The 21,414-nt window shown below is 42.2% G+C and overlaps 1 protein-coding gene across 2 annotated transcripts in view; it reads left to right on the top strand.

Annotated features, from left to right (window-relative positions):
• IL1RAPL2 (interleukin 1 receptor accessory protein like 2) overlaps positions 1-21,414 on the top strand; it is a 391,662-nt gene that overhangs the window by 27,871 nt on the left and 342,377 nt on the right. The window contains exon 1 of one of the 2 annotated variants that reach the window (XM_086619726.1): positions 9,560-9,692. The exons of the other annotated variant lie outside the window; for it this stretch is intronic. Within the exon in view, the coding sequence (XP_086475852.1) occupies positions 9,569-9,692 (124 nt within the window). The 5' untranslated portion in view covers positions 9,560-9,568. Of the gene's footprint in view, positions 1-9,559; positions 9,693-21,414 lie in introns of those variants that run through there. 2 annotated transcript variants of the gene reach the window in all.

Genomic DNA, 21,414 nt, shown 5'->3' with positions numbered 1-21,414 from the left:
GAAAAAAAGAAAAGGAAAAGCTGATTTAATTGTATGGTTAATAAATGTCCTTTTAATGTTTGGTGGTTGTTTTTTTTTTTTTTTTCAAGAAATATTGCTTACAAGAGTTGTTAAAGTTGTTTGTATACATTTTTGGCATTGTATTAAACCACAATAATGAAAATTAGACTTAATGCATTCGTGTTTATACTGATCTGTTTTCCTTAAACCAGAATGCTTTTAAACATGTGCAATAATTTTGCTATTGAATAGCAGTGTGATGATCAGTAAAAATGTTTTATCTTGGTAAGTGTTTCAGGTAATATGTTGGTCTAAAACTGATTCTTATCCACATTAGTCCTTTTAAATAACACAGCAAGAAAACCGTTCTAGAATGTATTGGAGATTAATGGATTAAGTACAGCAGTTAAATGCTGGGATTTCTGATAAGTTTTTTGTTTTTAATGGCACAGCAGCATGTAATAAATATTGATGAGGTGGGAAGAGTTTGGGGGAAGAAACTGCATCCTGGGGTGGCAGGTACAGCAGCTGAAGTGTTGCGTTTCCCCAGTCTGTCCACAGCCCACGGGCAGGGTGTAGCATCTGACCCATGGAAAAAGAAATACCTTCTGGGTTTGTGGTGTTTTTCTTTCTTTTTTTTTTTTTAATTAAATATCCAGTCATATGGATTTGATTCCTGAAACAGATTGTTTTCTGTGATGAAAGTGATAAAAGTTATCTACCCACCACAGAGTGGATAGGACAGTCAATGTGTGCAGATGGACAAATGACCGATTTAGGTTACCAGTGGGTCTGTTCAAGTGTTCAGAGATTAAAATTAGGCTGAATAAGTACATGCATTCTCTGAAAAGAGGTTAGAGAAGAGAAGTATCTAAAATGCTTTTTCATTTTTTATTCTTGACCAAATTCCATAAATATTAAAATACAAAGTATTTGGTTTTCAGTTACCTCAATGTATGGATTTTTTAGGAAAGTTGGTGGTGATGTTTGTGTTTCTTGGGAGCATGTGGGTAGGAGGGGGGTGGCAGATGGGCAAGCCAGGAGAGGGTTATGATATGCTTTTTAAAGGAAATGCAAATAGAAATGTAATTAAAAAATAAAAATGAAAAAAAAAGTATTCTGGAAGGATCCTTTGGGTGAAGCAGGATGGCTGTGCTGCAGAGACAAGGGTTGAGGTGCAGAATTTTAGCTGTCGTCATGGGTCCAGAGCCTTCCTTGCTGGAGAGGAACGAGTTTTGATTTGAGCCTGGCAGAAGCATGGACGTGAACTATTTGTGCTTTTCTTCAGCCTGGTGTAACTCCCGCAGCCTGGCTGTGGCTAAGTGGTTCGTTAGGGAGTGTAATTGACCTTGAAATGTGCTGTGAGTGCAGAGGACAAACTCTCACACTTTGAGGAACTTGTTTATTGCCAGTTGCTGCTTGTTCCTAAGCCTTAATTTAATTTCTTTCAAATTCCTCTTTTCAAAATCCCTTAAACAAATTCATGTGAAACAAGGAGAAATGGCAATTAAGGAGTTGTGGTGCTGGGTTCTGGCCTGCGGGGAGTGGTATGGAGGAGGAGGGAGCCCTGGGAGCAGGGCTGTCCGCAGGGCTTGGCTCCTTTAGGATACCCTATGGACCCTGTGCTGCTGCTGCTGTGGGAGACGGGGTCTGCAGGGACCTCCTTTCCCTTCGTGGAAAGGAGATACCAGTAGTGGAGCTGAATGGAAAGTGTGGCTGCGTGTGAATTTTGCTGTAGTTATTTTACATCAGCATCTCTCGCTGATTTGATGTTGAAGGAGGGTGCAGCCGCCCTGCCTCGCAGTTTGTGCCGTAGGAAATGAGCAGAGCCTGCTTCCGAGACGGCAGCGTGCTCGTAAAGTGTTTGTGAGTTTGAAGATGAGATCGGTGCACAATGTTCTCTCACATGGTGAGGCAGATGTTAAAATGATCTGCATGTGATATAGTACCCATATCCGTTCAAACCTTGGTTGCTTCTGCTGCAGCTGTTCAGGTGAATGCAGAATGATTCCTTTCCTCCAGCCCCACGGTAATTTGCACAGATTGTGCGGATCTCAATACCCGTGTTCCTTTAGCTCCTGGCATGAGGAAAGTTAGATTTGCCTAGAGCTGTGGGTGGCTGGGTAAGGTGCCATAGCTGGGGGTGGGATGGGTGAGCGGAGTGCCTTGTCCCCTCCAGGGGCTCCTCATGTGCTCTGTATCTATCTCCTTTCTGAGCCACTGGCCTTTGCTGCGTGGAGGGGTGGACTCTGGAGGTGACCAAGGTTTCTGTTCAAATATAGGTCTGAAACAACTTTGTACAGATTTTTAACTGCTTGTCTCCATTATCACTTTCTCACTGTTGTCCATGGTGCTTTTTGAGCTGAGGCTGTACCCATCAGCTGCTCTGAAGTCTGTGTTGACTGAAGGGTGGAGGCATGGACAGGAGCACACATGAGGGAGTAGATGCATTGTAAGTCATCTGGACAGGGTTGCCTACTTCAGGATGACGTTTTCAAGTGGTTGTGTCTTTTACATTTTGCTTTATAAAACCCCTTTGTCTCCACCAGCAGACTTGTTTCTGGACTAGATCCTGCCAATTGTACTAAGAAGTCATGCCAGTTTGTGCATATTTGTTTCATTGCAGAGTCTCTTTTAAAATGGTTTAATAAAATTTCAGCAGCAGAAGGTGTGTGCTTTGTCTTGTTACTTCCAGAGTAAACTGCTTAATATCACCTACCACTATGTAATGTGGCTGCTGGCAGTTTAATTAAATGAACTGTTCTTCTGCCTGAGGTTCAGCTCCTCTTGTTGCAGCTCCTTACCTTAGAAGAAAAGATGTGGTGCTTGTTGCAAAGCCAGAAAATTCAGGTATAGGGAAGCAAAGAGACTTTCCATACTGGAGGAGAGACTCTGATCACAGTCTACCAAGTCTCAATTGACTATGCTAAGGTTTAGGTGAGGAGTCCTGTAGAAGCCCCTTCTGGGCCCATCCTGGGGTGGAAACCTTGATTTAATCTTTTTGCAGAAGGTAACACCGACGCATTTTGGATGTGGCTGATCCTGATCAGGCTTTGACCATGAGGCCGGAGAGACCCGCACCTGGTAGCCCTACTGAGTGGTAAATGTTCCTGTTCCCAGGGATCCCTGGAGTGTGCCTAGGTGCACCTTTGTGCACAGTTGCTCATTTTTCATTAGGCAGTGATTTGATTAGATAAAAATAAAAGTTGCTTGAGCATTCACTTTTGCAGTGATGCATAACAAATTTATGCAGATTCGAATAGGACTAATCTGCATGCAAAATATAAAAATGTGATTACTAACCCGTATGCATCTGTACTGAAGTTTAATCGGGTACAGATATGAACAGGAAGAAAGAAGCTTAACAAAATGCACAGCCTTGAATTTGTGTATGAATTAATGCAGAGAGATCCTTATAGTGTTAATGATGATTCAGGTGTTTCCGGAGTAAATTAAGTCTTTCAATAATTTAAGAACAATGTTATTCTTTAATTAATTTTGACTTTATTAAAAAAAAAAAAAGGCATTTTCTGCAGACTTTTCACTGTTGACTTCCTTTAGCTATCCTGTTCTAATGGGATTCAGTTTGTGTCCAGGATCACCCTGAAAACACAGGTAATTGATTCTGATCATGCGTGAATCAGTTTACAATGAATGTAGTTTCCTTGACATAAACGAAACTTTATCAGTGCTAACAGTGCACTCAGAGGTCAGGACTTCAAGTCAGGAGAGCTTTAAAGAACACGTTATTACTCATTTTCATAATAATTTTGGTGGTGTTCAGTGATTCGTTCGTCTAATCCTGCAGCTTGTGTTGAAGTTCAGTGCTAGAGCATATCACTTGGCTGTGAAGGTGTTCATGGTCCAGGAAAGTTGGAGGTCAGCGGGAGTGCGTTTTACCTGATGTTTCTTGCTTCCAGGATGCTCTGAGAAGGCTGTTAATGTTCTGTGGTTGAGCAGAGAAGAGTGAATTCAGGTTGTAGAAATGAATGAGTAATGAGAAGAAAAGCTGAAAGTCAGTTACTATCACTTGCTTCTCATTCTTAGGGCACGTATCTGAGGGGAGACTCCAGCCCTTGTAGTACCCATCTTCACAAGAAAACCCAATGTCATTTTTATAATGAAGCAAGTGAATGGCAAGTATTCCTGCCTGGTACCATTCCTGTACTGAAAAGCTGGCAATGTTTGAGCGGGATTTAGTCAAGTATTTCCCTTGTAAAGGGTACAGTGCTGGGGAAGTAAACCCTCCACCTGGTTGAAGAGGCCTGGGCAGCCAGTGACACGGCCAGCTGTTCTGCCTCATATAGTGTGGGCAGCCCTGGTCTTTGGAAATGCTTCCACATAAAAGCTACCCAGAATGGGTTTCTTGAGGACCAGACTCGTTCCAGTGGGAATGATGTTGTGATGAGGACAGCCATTTTCAGAGAATCTACCAAGTAAACATTGCACGTTGTGACCACCAGCACTTGCAGCTGAGTCCTGCTAACCCCTTCGGGTTAAGAATGATTCTTTCTAAGAGATTTCTAACACATTTTGATGGAAAGCAAATGCAAGTAGTGGGAATGCTGTAAGTAAACCGAGCTGACATCAAATAATCAAAACCACTTAACACTGTGACACAAAGCGACAGCGTCACAGAATTTCAAGATTAAAGTTGACACTCTGTCCTGTGCATTAGTAGATGCAAGAACGACCAGCACCGTGGCGTGGGTTAATCACGGAGCATCAGGATTTCCTCTGAGTGGCTTCCACACTGTGAGGCTGGCCCATAACCCCAGTGTTGTTTTAAACAGAGGACTGGTTTTGCATACAAATGAACAAGCCCTTGAAAAGGTAAACTGCTTAAAAAGTGTCTTGTCCAGCAGGCTCCAAGTGGAGCGTTGTCTGGGAGCAGTGGCTGGGGTTATTTTGCTATACTGACCACTGTGCTTGTTGAAAGCTGCGTGTGTGGAGAGAGGGTTTGTGGCTTGCTAGGCAGAACCTACCCTTGTTTAATAAGAATATCCCTAAGTGACTGTAAGGGGAGCCTTAGATACAGATTCTTGTTGAAGTTACGCCTCCGAGACCTCTCCGTTTATATGTATTTCCCAGAGGAAACTGTCCGTATTATTCTCCTTAAGCGGTTACACAGGATATATGCCACTCATAACAGCTGCTGCTTGCAAGACCCTTCATTTGGTTAACATTACCTTTGCCAGAAAATATTCAAAACTGAAAATAAGTTTCTGTAGCGGTGTGTTCAACTCAGCAGGAAGCTGCATGGGTGCCAGGATGGAAGGAGACAGAATAACAGAATTCTGTAGGAAACGAGGTATTAATCTTTATAATGTGCAAAAAGAGGGGCCGTAGGAAGAAAGGATGGCTTGATTTGACAATGCTTACAAGCACCTCTGAAGGCTTTGTGAGTGTTGGGGCTGTACTGAGTTTCCAAGAACTATCTTCGTATTCTAGGCCTGAAAGAAAATAATAGACAGTGAGGGAACTACCTAACTGTTTGTACAGTCATGCACAGTGCTGGCTTTACCAGTGCCATGGTAAATCTTGGTTATCAACTGTTTGATCAGGCAGATGGGAAAGAGTTTTATCCTGCATTACCATCCAGAGGATCTCAGAGCTAATACTGAGCTGAAGACAAGGATAAGTTGTTCCGTAGGCGCTGGAAGATCTGATAATTGCTTATCAACAAATGCTTAAATGACTTGAAAGCAGACAAATGAGGACAGGCAAGTGTTGTAGGTGAATAGGCTTCTGCGAGGTCGATGTTCTGGGAGTATTTGTGGGGTCTCATATTGCTCTGACAGCACTGGTCCTTTCGGAAGGCATTTGCTAGTGTCAGAATGATATTTTAGAGAGGTTAATGAGCCCTTGAGGAGGATAGAGGGGTTTCTTAATAGAAAAGAGAAGGGGAAGAAAATCTACTGAAGAAAAGGCAGTGAGGAAGGCTTATCTTTCTTGTAGTTATTCTGTATTTAGGTGGACTCTGTGCTCTAGTATCTGCGAACAGCCTGTGAGTATAAATGCTCCAGGAGAAGGTGGTATTTCAAAACAAAATACTCTGATATTCCAGGCTCAAGTGAGCTCATGGTGTATATATAGCAAAAGATAGCTTCGACTGTGTCACTGCCACTGGTTGGATGACGTGGCATCATCCGGCATTGCCCTAGAACATGTTCAGGCCATGGAGGTGTGATGCGTGGGTATACAGCAATGCGTATTTAGAGCTTGACTTTACATTTGGGTGTAGAAAAACTTTAGTTTTCCATTTTGGTTTACCTAGGGTTTGGGATTGCAGAGTGGTGTGGGAGTACCCTGAGCATTTAGGAAAGGAAGTCCAATGAAGTGCTGGAAAGTCACCATAGAAACATTCATGTGTTGAGAGCGTGACATAATTGTTTCTGTAGATACTTCCTGAGGCTTTAAAGGCTGATACTCTTGATAAATAGTGGAGTGCAACCAGTTAATTGAAATGAGGAGATTCAGAGTATTAGACACTTGGATGCCTGGGTGTGTGGTGGGATGGAGGTGCTTTTGGATCAAGTTCTCTGCTGTAGTGGGCAAACATGTCACATACTGCCCTTAATTTTATCAAGATGTATTGTGAAAGCATTTGGATCCAGGCTGCCAGTACTGCTGCTCCCTCGGAACCACTGGGCTCTGATGACTGGAGAGCATCTTCTCATTCCTACCCACCTCGAAGGCACCCATGGTTACCTGGGGCTGTGTAAATAGCTTTTCTGCCTCCTTGGTGCTTTCCGCTGATGTACTTAGGAGTCAATTGTGTTGCTACCTTTATCTTGTGAAATTGAATCTCAGTTTGCCTGGTTTCCTAGATGATCCTTCTCAGCACTTCTTTCAATGTGAGTTTCTCGGTCATAGATGACTAGAACTGTGCAGTTCGGTGGGGCCTTCCTTGCATTAGCTTGTCACATTCCACGGATGCATGAGGTCTTGCAGTGGACATGTCCGGGGGCCAAGGATACGTTTCCCTTTAGGAAAAGTTTCGAGATGGTTTGTATTTGAGTTTCTTGTAAAATGATCGTATTATTGAACACTGAATTGTGAACTAATAACAATTCTAACCTGTTGTAGAGGACATCTCCAGTGCTGCGAGGGAATATTAAGCATTAATTAACCATTACATCTGTTTAAAATTCACATGCCAGTTCTTGCTTTCACAATAAATAACCTTTTGCTCAGTCGAAATTTCTCTAGTTAACTGATATTTTACCTCTGTCTGTCTTCATCTCGTTTCGAAAGAGTAGGGAACTAAAAGAAAGAGCCCTTGGATGTCATTTGCACATGACAACTGCTTTGTGTGTGCTGTTGGCTCTGCTGTGTGTGGTTGGCTCACCAGGACATCTGGAAGCTCTGGTAGGTGCTTGGAGCACAGATGAGGAACTCAAAGCTTCCAGAAGTTCTTTGCTGCACTGTGGTCTGACAGAGCAATGGGCCTTCCTGAGGCTTCTGCCTATAGTAGTGTTGCAGATAGAAATGGAATGGGGTAGAACGGCAGTAACCATTGATGGGCTTTTCTGTTAGGTCATCTGTGGAGGCAAAGAAGCTTTGTACTCCATTCAGAAGCCATATTTGGTCAGTGTTGTTTTTAAATCTCTGACTATACGTATTTGTAACAGCACACTTCTGAAGTTCTGTTGACAGTAATGAGTCCAGGTTCCTGCTTTTTATCCAGAATTCTTGAGCATTCAGAAAAAACCTTTATAGAAACCATAGGGTAGAAAGAATGGTCCTCAGATCAGCTGGTGAACAAGTATTACTTGGACCAGTCCTAACACAAGGTAATACAACTTGTTCTTAAAAAAATTAAGAACAAATCCTTAGTTTTAGATAACCTGTACTGCTCTGATGTTTCAATGTCCTTGCAGAGTAATTTCTAATGTTGAATGTCAGTTGTGTGTGCTGCAAAATAATGTTGTGAAGATGAGGATGATTGCTTGGTTGAGGTCTGCTTTCTGACACTTCAGTATTTTGTGTTCTAAAAGTGTTCTGTGTTCCTTTTGAAGATGGAACAAAAGTAAGGCCACGTGTATAAGAAATGTGCAAATGTGTCATCATAACAAATGGAGAACCCAAACTAGACTGAAGGTTCGTGGTGTTTGGGTTTTGGCATATCTGCTGAGATGTTTCCCATCACACAGGCCTTTACAGAGAAATTAAGGAAGAATAAGAGCTGATGGGAGAAAGAACATATTATTTTCTTAACTCCTGCAATGAGTAGAAGAGTGACCATACAGAAATGGTGGCCAGTGTCAAATTAGGAAACTGAATCAACTTGTCATGAATTTCCATCTATATCTGGTAGAGGATGATCTTAATGGTGCTGTGACTCAGAACTAGTCCTCAGCAGGGCACTTGGCTGAGGAAACTGCAAACATCTGACTTGACAGTTGGTGAGAACTGGGCTAGAGTGAAGCCAGTTGCAATTTTTCCTCTGACTTCAGAGGCATTGGGATTTCATCTTTTCTTTTTTTTTAAAAAAAACCACCTTGGCATAGGATGCTGTAGGGCCTTTGGTTGAGGTTTTGTTAATGGCTCATCTCAGTGGCCCTATCTTTGATGGAGCTGGTCATCTTCCAGGAATTTGTTTTAGTATTTCACAATGAAATATTTAAGACACCATTTTCATAAAAACTTTCTCCAATAAGCTGCTGCTTGTCTTGGACAATCACTGAAAATTATCCACCAGGCTCCCAGTTCTTTTCAGAATTAATGACTTGACCCAGTTACACAATTCATTCCTCATTCATTTTTCTTAGTATCTTCGATAGTCATTTATGTCCCATCTCATGTATATCAAAATGACTTGTCCTATATTTTTCTAGTTATTTAGCTCCTGTTGGATGATGGAAGTTTGTAGAGGTTTGTCTTTCAGTACCAAACAGGCATGTTCTAGTCTTTTTTTTTTTTGTTTGTTTTATAAGTTCTCACAGGAGCTGTTTGATACTGGCTTTTGTATTGTGCAGAGACTGGTGCTACCCAATGCAGCACAGTTAGAAATGTGAAGCAGTCTTCATCAAATGCCTTGGTTTCGAGCAGTCTCTGAACAACATTCTGAAATTTGCTTACATCGGTTTGTTGTTTTTTTTTTTTTTTTTTTCCTTCCCCATCCCCAAACATTGCCAAATCAGTGAGGTTATAACTAAATAAATTTTGTCTGAGAAAATGACACATTGCTAATTTGCAGCTGTAATGTCATGTTCTCTTATGGCTAATACTCACTGTAGCTTGTGTTTTTCCTTAGCAGCGCTTTTCGGAACTGGAAGTAGGTGGATTTCTTTGTGTGCTGTTTAATTGAATCAGTTGATGTGAATGGCAGTGGGCTCCCACTCTGCATGCCATCCTTGTCATGAATTTTGAAACAGCACCCATGGTTCTAATACAAATTTTGTCTATGCTGTTATTTTAGTGCTATTTTTTAATATAACATTTACAAAAACATTGGCAATCAAAGAACTTGTTACCATTTGTGCTAATTTCAGGAGATGATCACAGGACTGTATAATTAGCATTGATTAAACAAGGAGCTGAACGGAGAGAGGCTACTTATGAGATGGGAGAGCAGGACGTTTTCACTGCTAGACAAGGAACACTTAACAGTATGTTAATGAATCAAGACAGCTGGAGAATTCATAAAATGCAGATCAGATATGATTGCTTCTGTTACAAGGCAATAGGTAGGTCACTGGGCATTATAAGATACTCAGGATGGTATCCTGTTGTACTATAGGAAAAGTAAGAGATTTATGTAATGGAAATCCTGTTTCACAGCTCTAATAAGCTTGTTAATAACAATTCGGTGTGTCATGGCATTTAGTAAGGATTTCGAATCTTGTCATGTAGAATGAGGAGAAAGATTCAAGTGGAAAAGGAAGAAAGGCTGTGATGAACATTTTATTTGCACAGCAGCGTAGGCTAGCCTTGGAAAGGCTTGAAGGGACCACAGTTTAAAGTCCAGTTGCACAGTGAGAAGAAAGGGTGATTCCATTTGTGTTGTTTCTGTGCCACTTGCCTGTCTGCCTGCCTTTAAAATGGGGCTACGTTAGTAAGGAATTTGGCGGAGAGAATTAGGCAGGGCCAGTTTGCTTTTGTCAGTGCAGCAGGCGCCATTGTCGCAAGAAACAGCATGTGCTGAAGGCTTTCTGAGCTCCTCTGTGAAACCTCTCGTGCAAACAACTCACGGAAACTTTTATTCTTCCTTCCCTGTTTTGCAGACAGGGCACTGTGGGTGAGAACTGGTAGGAGCAGGCTGTGTTTCTCACCTTAGCGTTCACCCACCTGCATGAGCTAAGCAGATGGATACTACCACCTGGAAAAGGGGCAGAAATTTGGAGTTTTGAAATCTAGGACTCAGTTTAGTGAGTTCTGTATCCTCTTGCAGTGGAGTTCACGCTATGCTGTGGTGTACCTAACTCATTCACGCAGTAGGTTTGGATGCCCGGGTGGGTTACCGTTTGGGTGAATCTACCCTGGATGTAGTGGTCTGGAACCCTTTGAAGACCCCTCGTTTGTCACCCAAATGAGCAGAGTACTTAGGCTGTGCCATTTCCCATCTAATCCTCTTCCGCCTTGACTGCCCCTCTGCCTTTCTCCTCAGACTCAAAGTCTCAATGTCAAGGCAACCCCCAAATTCTGTTTTCTCTTCTGTAACTGCCGTCAGAAGAACTTGTCCATGAGGATCAGTCTTTCTAATGGATGCTGCTCCTGGAACATTACATTTGTGTATTCTACACCAGTGTGAAAGTCTTGTGTCATTACTTTCTGACATCGTCATGAGACACAACAGCATCTGTATGAATCTGCACAAAACTTGACTGCAGAAGTTGCTTTTATGTTGCTTTTTCATTCAAAAAAGCCCATTTTGATTCGTGTGCGTGACCACAATTCTGTCCATTTAAATGCTGGTTCAACAGTTCAGTGGTGGTTACAGCTTTTTACTTGTCTGTCTGGGATATGATGCGACATCTGAGAAACATGCATCGTCTAATAACTGGGGAGCAACCTTAACCAAACTCCTGCATGTCTGAACAGCTCCACAGCTTGAGAAGAGGTGAGGGAGTGCAAGTTTTTTGATCTAGACTTTCTGTGGCTGATTCATTTCTCATGATTAACCCAGCTCTTTGAACCTCAGCACCAGTTTCGCGTGTCTGAAACCCCTTTCTAGACTTGCCTGCAGAGGGCAAGGGCTGTGGTTTTTGTTAGAACCCGAGTTCGGTGATAAAACACAGAGTATCTTTGCTCTTGCTTCCAGATCATCTGCCTGTTTGTAGGCCATGCAATGTATTGATACAGGTGAACACATACGAGCTTATTCCAGATTCCTTGTGCGTAGCTGTGGTGTGTTTTCGGCCTTGGATTCGGTTAAAGGAGGAAGTCTCAGAGCTGTGGACGTAGTGCAGGTTTTTGGTCCTTTGCCAGTTCCAGGTAAGGTCTTTTCACTAGGAAAGTTGTGCTAGTAGTAGATATTGTGTCAGCTTCACTTTTTTTTCTTTCTTTATATCTTCTTTCTTTATATTTTATTCTCTCCTCCTCGAAGGAGGATGATCAGACTAGTTCAGGCTGTTCCTTAATTGCAGTAGAAGCATGAGCGGAGATATACATTAAAGCATGGACAAACAGGAATCTGCTAGATAAACATTTAATTTCTGCCTACTTACTTCAATTTTAAGTCCCAGAGGACCAACTTCCTATTATCACTGAACCTCATTATAGTTTTATCTCTGGTCTTATAATAAAATCAAAAGCATTAAGTAACTAGAGCTGTCCTAGGCTATTTGTGATCGATTCAGCTAACCACTAATTGCAGTTTGCCTCCCAAATGCTGTGGAAGTTGAAGGTCTTTTGCTGTATGTGGTGGTCAGATGTCTTCTGAGATACTGCATGAAGAAAAGTTAATAGCGTCCAGAGTTATTTAATATCCTAAATAAGGATACAGAGGAGGAAGTGGAAAGCAATCTGGCAATGTCTGCTGTAGCTGCTGGCATGGTTTTGTTACAAATTAACTGTATCAGAGTGAATTAGAAAAGGAAAAAACAGTTGCAAATGTTCATATGGTTTGGAAAGTGAATTTAGATTTGCTTGTACATGTGACTATTTTCATGTTTTCCATGGATCTAGTTCATGTGGTTCCAATTATTCACTTAAGTCCCATATTATTATTTTCAGTTTCCTGAGTGCTTGATTTATATAACTAAGAATGTTAAAGCCAAAAGTGCAAATTGAAATTCACTGCACGTTGATTAAATTGGCTGTATGCATTACTTAAGTTAAATAAATTACATATGTTAAAAAATAAACGGCAAACTATGACTATAATAGTTACAATTTGCAATTCGAATGACCTATAAACCAAGAATTATTTGCCGACAAAACGTTTGACTAATATTAAATAATGAATACATTAGAGAATTTCATGATGTGTTCATCACAATTAATAAGGGAAAAACACTCATCAAATATGATATAAGTATTTGTTCAGGGGAAAATCAAATTCACAACAGGTTACTTGGAAAGTCCAGCGGAATGTAAATGTTGCCCGGATGGGTAGGATGTGATGAAGCTGGTAAGGGGCAGTTTCAGAAGCAAACTCGTTGTCCCACATACCTTAATGGTTGTTGGATAATCTGGAGAAAGGCACATGTGAGGAACTCATGATCACCTTCGTAGCAGTCCACCAGTGGTGGTGCACATAATATCGTTTTAAGAAGGTTGGCATTCTGTGTGTGTGCATCTTCTTTCTGTGAAGAAAGAGAAAAATGTAAGACCACGGTTGCGCTACATCCATGAAAGGTCATAATGGTGTGGTGAAAGTGCTCACTCCTCATTTGCTCCAGAATTTGAACATGATCTAGACTGAGTCTTACCTTGATGGTACTCCGCTCTTCTCTACCAACATGTTCATATTCTTCCTATGTTTGTCTGTCCAAGTGCTGGTGGGATCTAGGACTGCTTTGCTCACCTGTGGGAATGCAGCTCTTCTGGGAGCGGGAAACTTCTGAGTTGAAGCTTTTTAAAACTAGCTGGTAGCTAAGGGGCTTGGACTCATTTTTTTCAGAAAATCAGTCTCTGTTGAGATGTTTCAAGTTCAGGATCTGCAGCCAAAGTGAAGTATGGGAATGCCTGGGCAAATGGATAGGTCTAGCTTCAGAAAGCTCTTCTTTCTTTGTTTGCTCTAGTCCTTTTGAAAACAAAATAGTACTCCAAAACCTGTGGACTGTTAAGCTTTTAGTCTGATGGAGAAATTCTAAAAACCAAACAAGCACAGACAGGCACCCCGAATCCAACTCAAGCTATTTTTTTTCAAATACCAGCTTTCAAATGCCATCCATCCATCAATTCACAAACCCCTTTCTCGCCTTCTCCTAGAGGAACCCGTTGCGTTTTGTAAACCTTGCTAACACTTCGTGTATGTAGTAATAACACTAATGAAAGGTGTAGAGTTTTATTTTAATGTATAGATAATGCAGCTCTACAGCAAAAGATTTAACTGTAGGACATTTCAAAAAAGATACATGAAGAGATAAAGTGCTCAGAAGAGCGAACAACAGATTGTACGGGGAACTCAAAAGGTCACACCAGTAATGATTGTATTAAGGGAAAAAGGGCATGTTAGTGAGGAATGGGCAAGTATGGATGTTAAGTCTTGGATGGTAAATGATTTCCTCTTAGCCTGGTAAGAGAAATCTCTGTGCATTACTGAAGATACGGTGTTCCTCATCACCTTTCGTCAGTTCTCATTAATTTCTGGGAAAATGCAAAAGGCAAGGTTAGTTCCAGTTGGCTGAGATGTGGCGCCTTCAACATTTCTTTTCTACTTAATGCACATTCATCTTGAAATTTATTCATTCACAGTGGGGAGACAGACAAGTATGTTAGTGGGGTTGGTTTTTCTTTTAATATTTTTTTTGTTACTTCTTGCTTTCCAATAATGTATGAACTGCTTTCTTAACATTTAAAAAAACCTTCCCGGTATGGACTTTTTATCTTCTCCCACCTAGGGGAAAAAAAAAAGATTCTGAGTTGTTGCAGTCCTGGATTTTAGGTAGTGCTGCAGGATTGCCTGTAGCAGCCTGGGCTTGCGCAGCTGCCCAGGAGCAGAAGATACCACAGTTGTGTTTCCCCCCACTGCTTTCTGCACTCCTAACGTCCTGTATTCTGCCCCTGCCACAGCCTCTACAAAAAGCATTGTGCCAGATCTAAAACTCAATTTGGTTGTTGGAAAAGTGCTTGGAAATATTACCAAGTTCTGAGCTGAAAGATCAGAGATGTGCATATGGAGAGCACTAACTGAAATGCCTAGTGCAGAACATTGAGTAGTGTTTTTATTTTCCATTTATTTCCCTCAACACTCTTGTGGGGGGAGTGGGTTAAGTGCTCATTTTTAAAGTTTTCTTTAGAACTGCAGTTTTGCTGACTCTGCAAATCGAACATTTTAAAATGTTATTGCAGTCCTCTTGTAGTGAGCTGAATTGTATTTCTATCCTGTGAAGTACCACAGACCTGGCTCTATTTGTTATCTTTCACCTTCATGAAAGTGCGTTTGAATAGCAGAGTCTGCAAATACAGCTTAGGAAGAAGAGAACAATATATGAATATGAACAATTCTGAAAAGGCCCTTGTAAAATAAATAGGTAATACTATTCTTACTGTAAAGAAACCAGAGGCCTGATATTATCTGATGTAGAGCACTCTGTACATTGGTGGCAGTCAGCTCCTCTGAATTTCAAGCCATAAAGCAACTTGCCAGTCAGCAGCTGGGCTGTGACTGGTCTGCCAAAGGACCTTGTTAACCCTCTTATATTCAAACTGTGCTACTCCGACAGTAATGGTGTGTTGCAAAGATTAAACAGGCTCAACATTTCAATTTGAAATTAATTTTATTTGTTACATTTAATTAACTATTGTAATCTATAAAATGTACTGTGTAAAACACACAAAATGAAAACAAATGACCATCTGTGGCAATTGAGCATCTCTTCAGTGATCAAAAAAATGAAAGAGGCAGCTTCATCTTGAAAAATTGCCCTCAAGGTAGAAGATAATCCTCCAAATCTAGCAGCCAGATAGGAAAGTGAAAACTGTCATGTTTGTGTCCTGCTCAGGGCTCTTTGTCTACTGTGGAACTGCTTTTGCTGTTCATAAGAGAAACATTGATTTTGATGAAACTTCTCGTATTAGGATGTAAATAGAGATGCTTGTGGTGAGAAGTACGAGCTGGTTGCAAAGGTGGTGTGAGCCTGTTGAACTTATTGGAGAAGCTTTGCTGGTGTTTGTCATATGCTCAGACATATTCTGGTAGATGTTCAAAGTATGGATGTGTCTGGATTCACAAAAGACAGCAGATTCAGGATTGAGGTGACTCTCATTCCGGGCAGTTGTAGCACTGATAGGAGTCCAGAAGGTGCTCGTTAGAGAAGGCTATTGCTGTGTTATTTCTGATCATAAAACAGGTGATGGGATCCATCCTGGCAGAAAAAGGTCTAGCTTATTCTTGTGCTTGTTGTGCTAATTTTGTAGCAAATGTTTTGCTTTAGGTAACAGAGCTTCAGGTACTGAAGATTTTAAAACAAGGTCTCCAGCCAGATACTGAATTGCTTGCCTCCAGGAAGATATGAGAGAAAAGTCTGGATTCTACAAGAGGTGGATGTCTTACAGGTAAAATGTCAAGATGATCTCGCTGCTGGCAAGGGTGCAGGGAACTATGCTGAGGATAAGCCAGTAAGTCCTGCCTAGACGAGCTCTGCACCTGCTCTGTCAGGTAACCTCCTCATGTGGTAGGGAGAGTTGCCACCAGCCAGCCTCTGGGCTTAAATGGCTATCTGATATGAAACCCATTGAAATGAGCCTTTTCAGTACAGGCAATGGGCTGCCTCTCAGGTTTTTACATGTTCTGAAGATGTTATAATCTTCTAAGCCCTATTTATTTAAGGGTAAGGATAAAGAATGTTTGGGTCTGTTGGTTTCTGTAAAATACAGTTTGACTTGAACAAGTCAGCTGCTCTAAGTTGCTTGAGACTGCTAAGTCTTCACTTGGTTGGAAAGAGCAGGTAGTTAAAATCTGTGAAAGAACAAAACCCAACTTGACATGGAAGTTACAGAATTCATTGCGCTGTCCAAAACCGGCACGGTAGTAGTGAAAAATTGCTTTGCCTGCTGATGCTTTCTAAGCACATCTGCTCTGCAAGTGTCCCTCTGTGGTGACAGATTTGAAAAAAAAAAAAAAGCTTTGCCTTTGGAGGTTCTTGTAAGCGGGTGGAATCTTAAGATCTGCCCCTCTGTGAACAAAGTGTAGCAGTGCTGGCATCTTGACTAGGCTGTCACATCCATTAGATAGCATATAAGCACAGCAGTACAGGAGTCTCTGGAAACTTTACCTTGAGAGAAACATTAACATTAATGTCAGCAGGACCAAATCTGGCCACCTATTCACTTGCCTGAACTTGGAGATGCTGGCACTGAATTTAGCTTTAAGTCCATGTGCATGTAGTTGTCTGCAGGAGCAGAATGTGCCTTGCTTGGTTCTCCACAGCCTTCCCTCTGGCAGGCCTTGTGGTGCATGCCCAAGGGGTGGGTGTCCTGTTGGGCCAGGGCAACTTTGCATCCCTTTCCTTCCTTCTTTGGGTATGTTTTCTGAAGCTGTGGTTGCTGGTTTGCATGGAGACTAACTTCTGTTGTGCTTGATTCATCATACGATTATTTCTACATCTTCCTCCCTTTGTCAGCTCTTAGAGATTTTCTTTTGTATTTATTCATCACCAGCAAGATATTTTGTTTCTTTAGTAAAAAAAAAAACACCAAAACATATGGGTTTTTAAGTCATTGAAATAAATGAAAAGCAAATGAACTGTGACACTTTTCTTAAAAATACATGATTTGTCCAAAGCAAGCTGGACCGTTCATTTTCCTCATGGAAATTCACTATATTTCTTGACCTAAAGAGCTGGCTGTAATGTTTTAAGCTCCTACTCATAACAGATCTAGCTTCTGCCTGCTTTGCTTGCGCTGTATTTCAGGGCAGTTATTTCTCATTTTTTAGGAAGGCTAATGAAATACTGCATTGAGAACATCTTTAACCTTGTAAGAGATATCCTCTTGTTTTCTCTTCCACTGTGAAGAGAGACCTCCTGTGCCTCTCTTGAGTTGTGCTGATTTTTACAGGTTTGCTAGATTGAGGTGTGGAAATGAGGAGCTCTGGGCAAAGCAGAAGGGTGCTCAGGCAGGGGCAGCCCTGACAGCTGCTGCTCTGCTGCCTCCTCGTTGGTGCCAGAGTCCTGGAGAGCCAGGCTGGGGTCTGGGGAACAGGGCAAGGCATCCGTGTGATGGAGGAGATGACTTGGTCCCAGCACCAGCTGTTGCCTGTACCTCTCTGCTATTCCATCCCTGGTAGCAGGAGTAGCAAGTCTGACTCTCCATGTGTCGCCCACCAGCCGGAGCAACCCAGGCTTGATCCATGGGCAGCAAAATTCAATTTTGCCTGCATGACTGGAGACCTCGAGCAGGGGTGATGTGGCAGCTGCTGCCCTCCCTGGTGCTGGTGTGAGCTGGAGGAGGTGCTCTGCAAGTGCTGCTTAATTGCTATGTCTTGTGAAGCACAAGCACGTTCAAAAGAGACTTCTCTAGAATCTGTGCAAGGCTGCGATCTCTTGTCCTCACTTTCTCACAAAAGTATGATGTTCCTCCATTTTAATTTTTCTGGACACTTTCAGGAGAGGAGTTGGGCTGAATACCAGGTGGCCAAATGGAAATGAAGAGCTGTCAGCCATTGAAGCACGTGGAAAAACTAGTTCTGTCTTCTGGCTCCACTTCAGTGTGATTGCTTTGGGTGCCTTTGCTCGCGGAAAGCGCACGTTCGGGCTGTGACTCAGAGAAGTCCTTGAATGGGTTTGTGTTCTGCAGAGTGGAGCGTAGCTCAGGAAGAGACGACTTTCTTTTCTTCTCTTGTATGTTTCTTAAAAAAAAAAAAACACAACACAAAACCCAAGGAAACAAAAATTTCCTGTCCTCAGCTGCAGTGTATGCTGAACTCTGGTTGAAATGCCAGCTGGATTCACTTGTGTTTTCCCTCCTGTGCTCTCTCTTCAAGCAAACTTTTTTCAGCTGCTGATTGCACAAAGACAACAGACATAAGCTGACGTGCTGCTGGAGCTGCTGCCTTATGCTGATGGGTATTTTGGTGCTGTAGCCTGTTGAGTGTATGTGATAATTGGTTTCCCTTTTGGTCTTTGAGGACAGAAGATGCAATTAGCGTGTCCGGCATATTTTCCTTAATACATTCGCAAAATTGCAAGTCTTTTAGGAACACTGAAATGGGGACTCGGTTCTTATGTCATAAAATACCTTTGCTTTCTGAGCATCAGAAGAAACTGCTTGCCCTAGCTGCTGCTCTGTTGGTGTGTTTGAATTCAGTTATGGTGTCACAAGGGCAAGTACAAAATCCTATTGAAGTACACCAAAAACATTAAAGGTACCTCTGCGAAGCTCTTGAGACTTGGAGCTTATACCAAAGGACAGATGTCAGCCCTCAACTTGTCTTTCAGGCAAGGCTTCAGAAGCTTGTAGGTGGATGACAGGGGATATTTACATGTTAAACTTTAGGTAGGATTTCATAGTGTACTGAAAACAACTTGTGTTGCACTTTAAAGTTTACCAACATCCGATTTCTAGCACCTTGCCACTTCTGAACAACAACGCAGGCAGTTTACGCTGCAATCTGGCTACCTGGATGAAGGCTGCATCTGAGGAGAAAAGAACAGAATGGGAGGGACATACAGTCTCAGATTTGCATATGTCTGTGTATGTAGCTCTACGTGAATATACTGAGACAGTTTCCCCTACTAGAGATGACCGGAGACTTTCCTGGGATGCTAGAGAGCAGCTGGACAGTGGTAAGATCAAAGGCTGTATGTCCTTTTCCCATATGTCCCATATCAGTTGTCTTGTCTGCTGGCTCATGCTCATATGCGGATGTACATTTATTCCTTGCTGGGACAGAAAAAAGTGTATTTCTTTTCGTTACAATGAGAAATGGCAGCACACTGAAATGTCAAGATTTTGCAAGCAAGAAATATGTCTGCTGATGAGAATTTATTGGAATTATTCCAAATACGTCTGCTGATGAGAATTTATTGGGATTATTCCTATCTTGGAATAAGTGACCAGAAAAGGAGAAAGGACGGAGCAGGAAAAAAAGCATGATTCCTCTGCCTTTGCTCCTCCATGAATGCTGCTGAGGACATACGTGACCAACTGCCAACTTCTGCAAGAAAAGAGAAGTATCTCCTTTTGGCTCTGTGGGATTCCTTTGCCAAAAATAACTTAAATGGGTAAATAATCCTTTGGCAAAATTTGCCTTATGTAAACAATAGAAATAAAAAATCTGGCTTTGGTTGTGAATCAGTTAACTGATTCACGTTTCTATTTCACTGATTTCCTGTTTCTGTTTCAAAAAAAAAAAGCCAAGCCTAGACTTCATCAGAGTGTTCTGGCTTTGAACAGACCTGGGAGGACACTCCCAAACCTTGTTCTTCCAGACCTCGTCTCCTCAGTAACTTGTCTTTAAAATGCCACTGTTTACCAACAGCCACTTCAGATTTATAACAGTTATTGTCCTAATTACAGACAGAAACTGTTGTCTGAGGAATAACTGTATGGAAGCTGTCAAATGCTGACATTTAATGGCAACCATGGGAGCTGGAGATCTGTTGTTTGGGAGAGGGTTCTAAAAATACTGTATAAAGAGTAAGTTTAAGATCTGTTACTGCTATATGTTTTAAAAATCTTCTCTGTCACTGAATTTCATATTTCATTAGAAACTGAATATCCTTCAATAAAATAAAAAAGAAATGTAAAAATCCACAGTAGGAATAAAATATGGCATTTGTGTTCATTTGGCTGTTTCTTTAGGGTTATTACTAGCAGGGCAAATTTGGAACAAACTCTGTTAGGATTTTTGCTCCTGTCTGTAGAGCCCTAAGCCTGGCATACAGCCATTAATTTACCAATTTTGAAAGGATTTTTATGTAATAAAAAGAGAGGTGAGTAGAGCCTGCACTTCATTGCAGACACAAAGATACAGTTTTGACAACATTATCTCAAGCCCCCGTGCTACAGCTTTGACGCTCAGCAGAGAGGGACAGGCACGCAGAGCTCTGCTCGCCGAGCGTCACGGTGATGCTCTGCTGCGCTGGCCATCGTGCTGGGGAGATGGACAGGTTGAGATCTTGAGTCTGTGAGCGCTGGCTGGAAGGTTTACGTGCACAACTCCTGGCTGGGCTAACGAGAGCCAATGCTTAGAGTATCGGATGTGTTGTTGAGAAGGATGGGAACGAGGAAGGAACGAGGGATGCAAGGGCAGGAGGAGCCTTTGCCTGCTGCTTAGCAATGCTTGACAGGCAGAAGTCAGTCACAGCTGGAGGTGGTTCATCTCTAGGTGCATGTGAGGGCTAAGATCTGTCAGCAGTTAGCTAAGCTGGGACAAAGCGGGCTCCGGGGACTCTGGATTGTCTCCAAGGCCAGAGTTACCCAGAGGACTTTGCATTGTATGGGTCTCAGTGAGGAGATCCAGTGCAAATCTAGGGGAAGTGACAGGGAGAGACCCAGAAGGAAGATGACGATGATGTTCTGTACAGGCTGCCTGTTTGGACATCATCGCTGCTTGTTGCTTCTATTTTAAGTTAGTTTGGCTTGGAAACAGGGTTTTGAGCAAGGCAGGCACTGAGCATCCAACTGTGCTACGGAGGTGTGTGATGATAGGAGCATGGGAGAATGGGATTGCCTTGAGCCAAGAGGGAGAGGACACCTCCCATCAGGTGTCAGAGCCAAGGTGTGTGTCGGGGAGCAGCAAGCATTGGGTCTGAGGTGGAGGCTGGGATAATCTTCCTCTGTCCTGGGAGATGTTGAGATGGTCAGGAAGGAGAAAACTGGGGGATGGGGATAGGATTTGATCCAATTTCCTCTACTTAGTGGGAAGAATGTTATTAAATAGAAGAGATCGGGTAAGGTAGAGCAAATTGTGTCAGAAGAGGGGCTGGGGCTGCTGCTGTGCCCTGGGTTTTGTGACTGATCTCCACTTAGCATAGATCAGATGCAGGGGAAGGGTCTCGCTCCTGCTGGGCACGCTGCGGATCATGTTTGTCTGGGTCATGCTCAGGCTACTCTGGTGTTGAAGATGCAACACGTTTTTCACCTGTGACAAAGAACACGCGTGTCCGTGCTGGGCCGTTTTTAAGAGGAGGTAACTTTTACGTTGTCTATTTTGTAACCTGGGGACGGTGGCATTGTCTGATAACAGTGTGTGCATGCAGGTGCTTGATATTTGATGGCCACGTTCAAGCATTAGAGCTTTTGAATAATGTCTTCTTGTCTTGAAGTGTTGATGAACATGGGACATGCACAGGAGGG

Source organism: Tauraco erythrolophus, chromosome 13 (genome assembly GCF_009769465.1).
Source record: "Tauraco erythrolophus isolate bTauEry1 chromosome 13, bTauEry1.pri, whole genome shotgun sequence".
Lineage (NCBI taxonomy): Eukaryota > Metazoa > Chordata > Aves > Musophagiformes > Musophagidae > Tauraco > Tauraco erythrolophus.
Note: the sequence above shows the minus strand (reverse complement) of the source record. Positions and strands in the feature narration are given on the sequence as shown.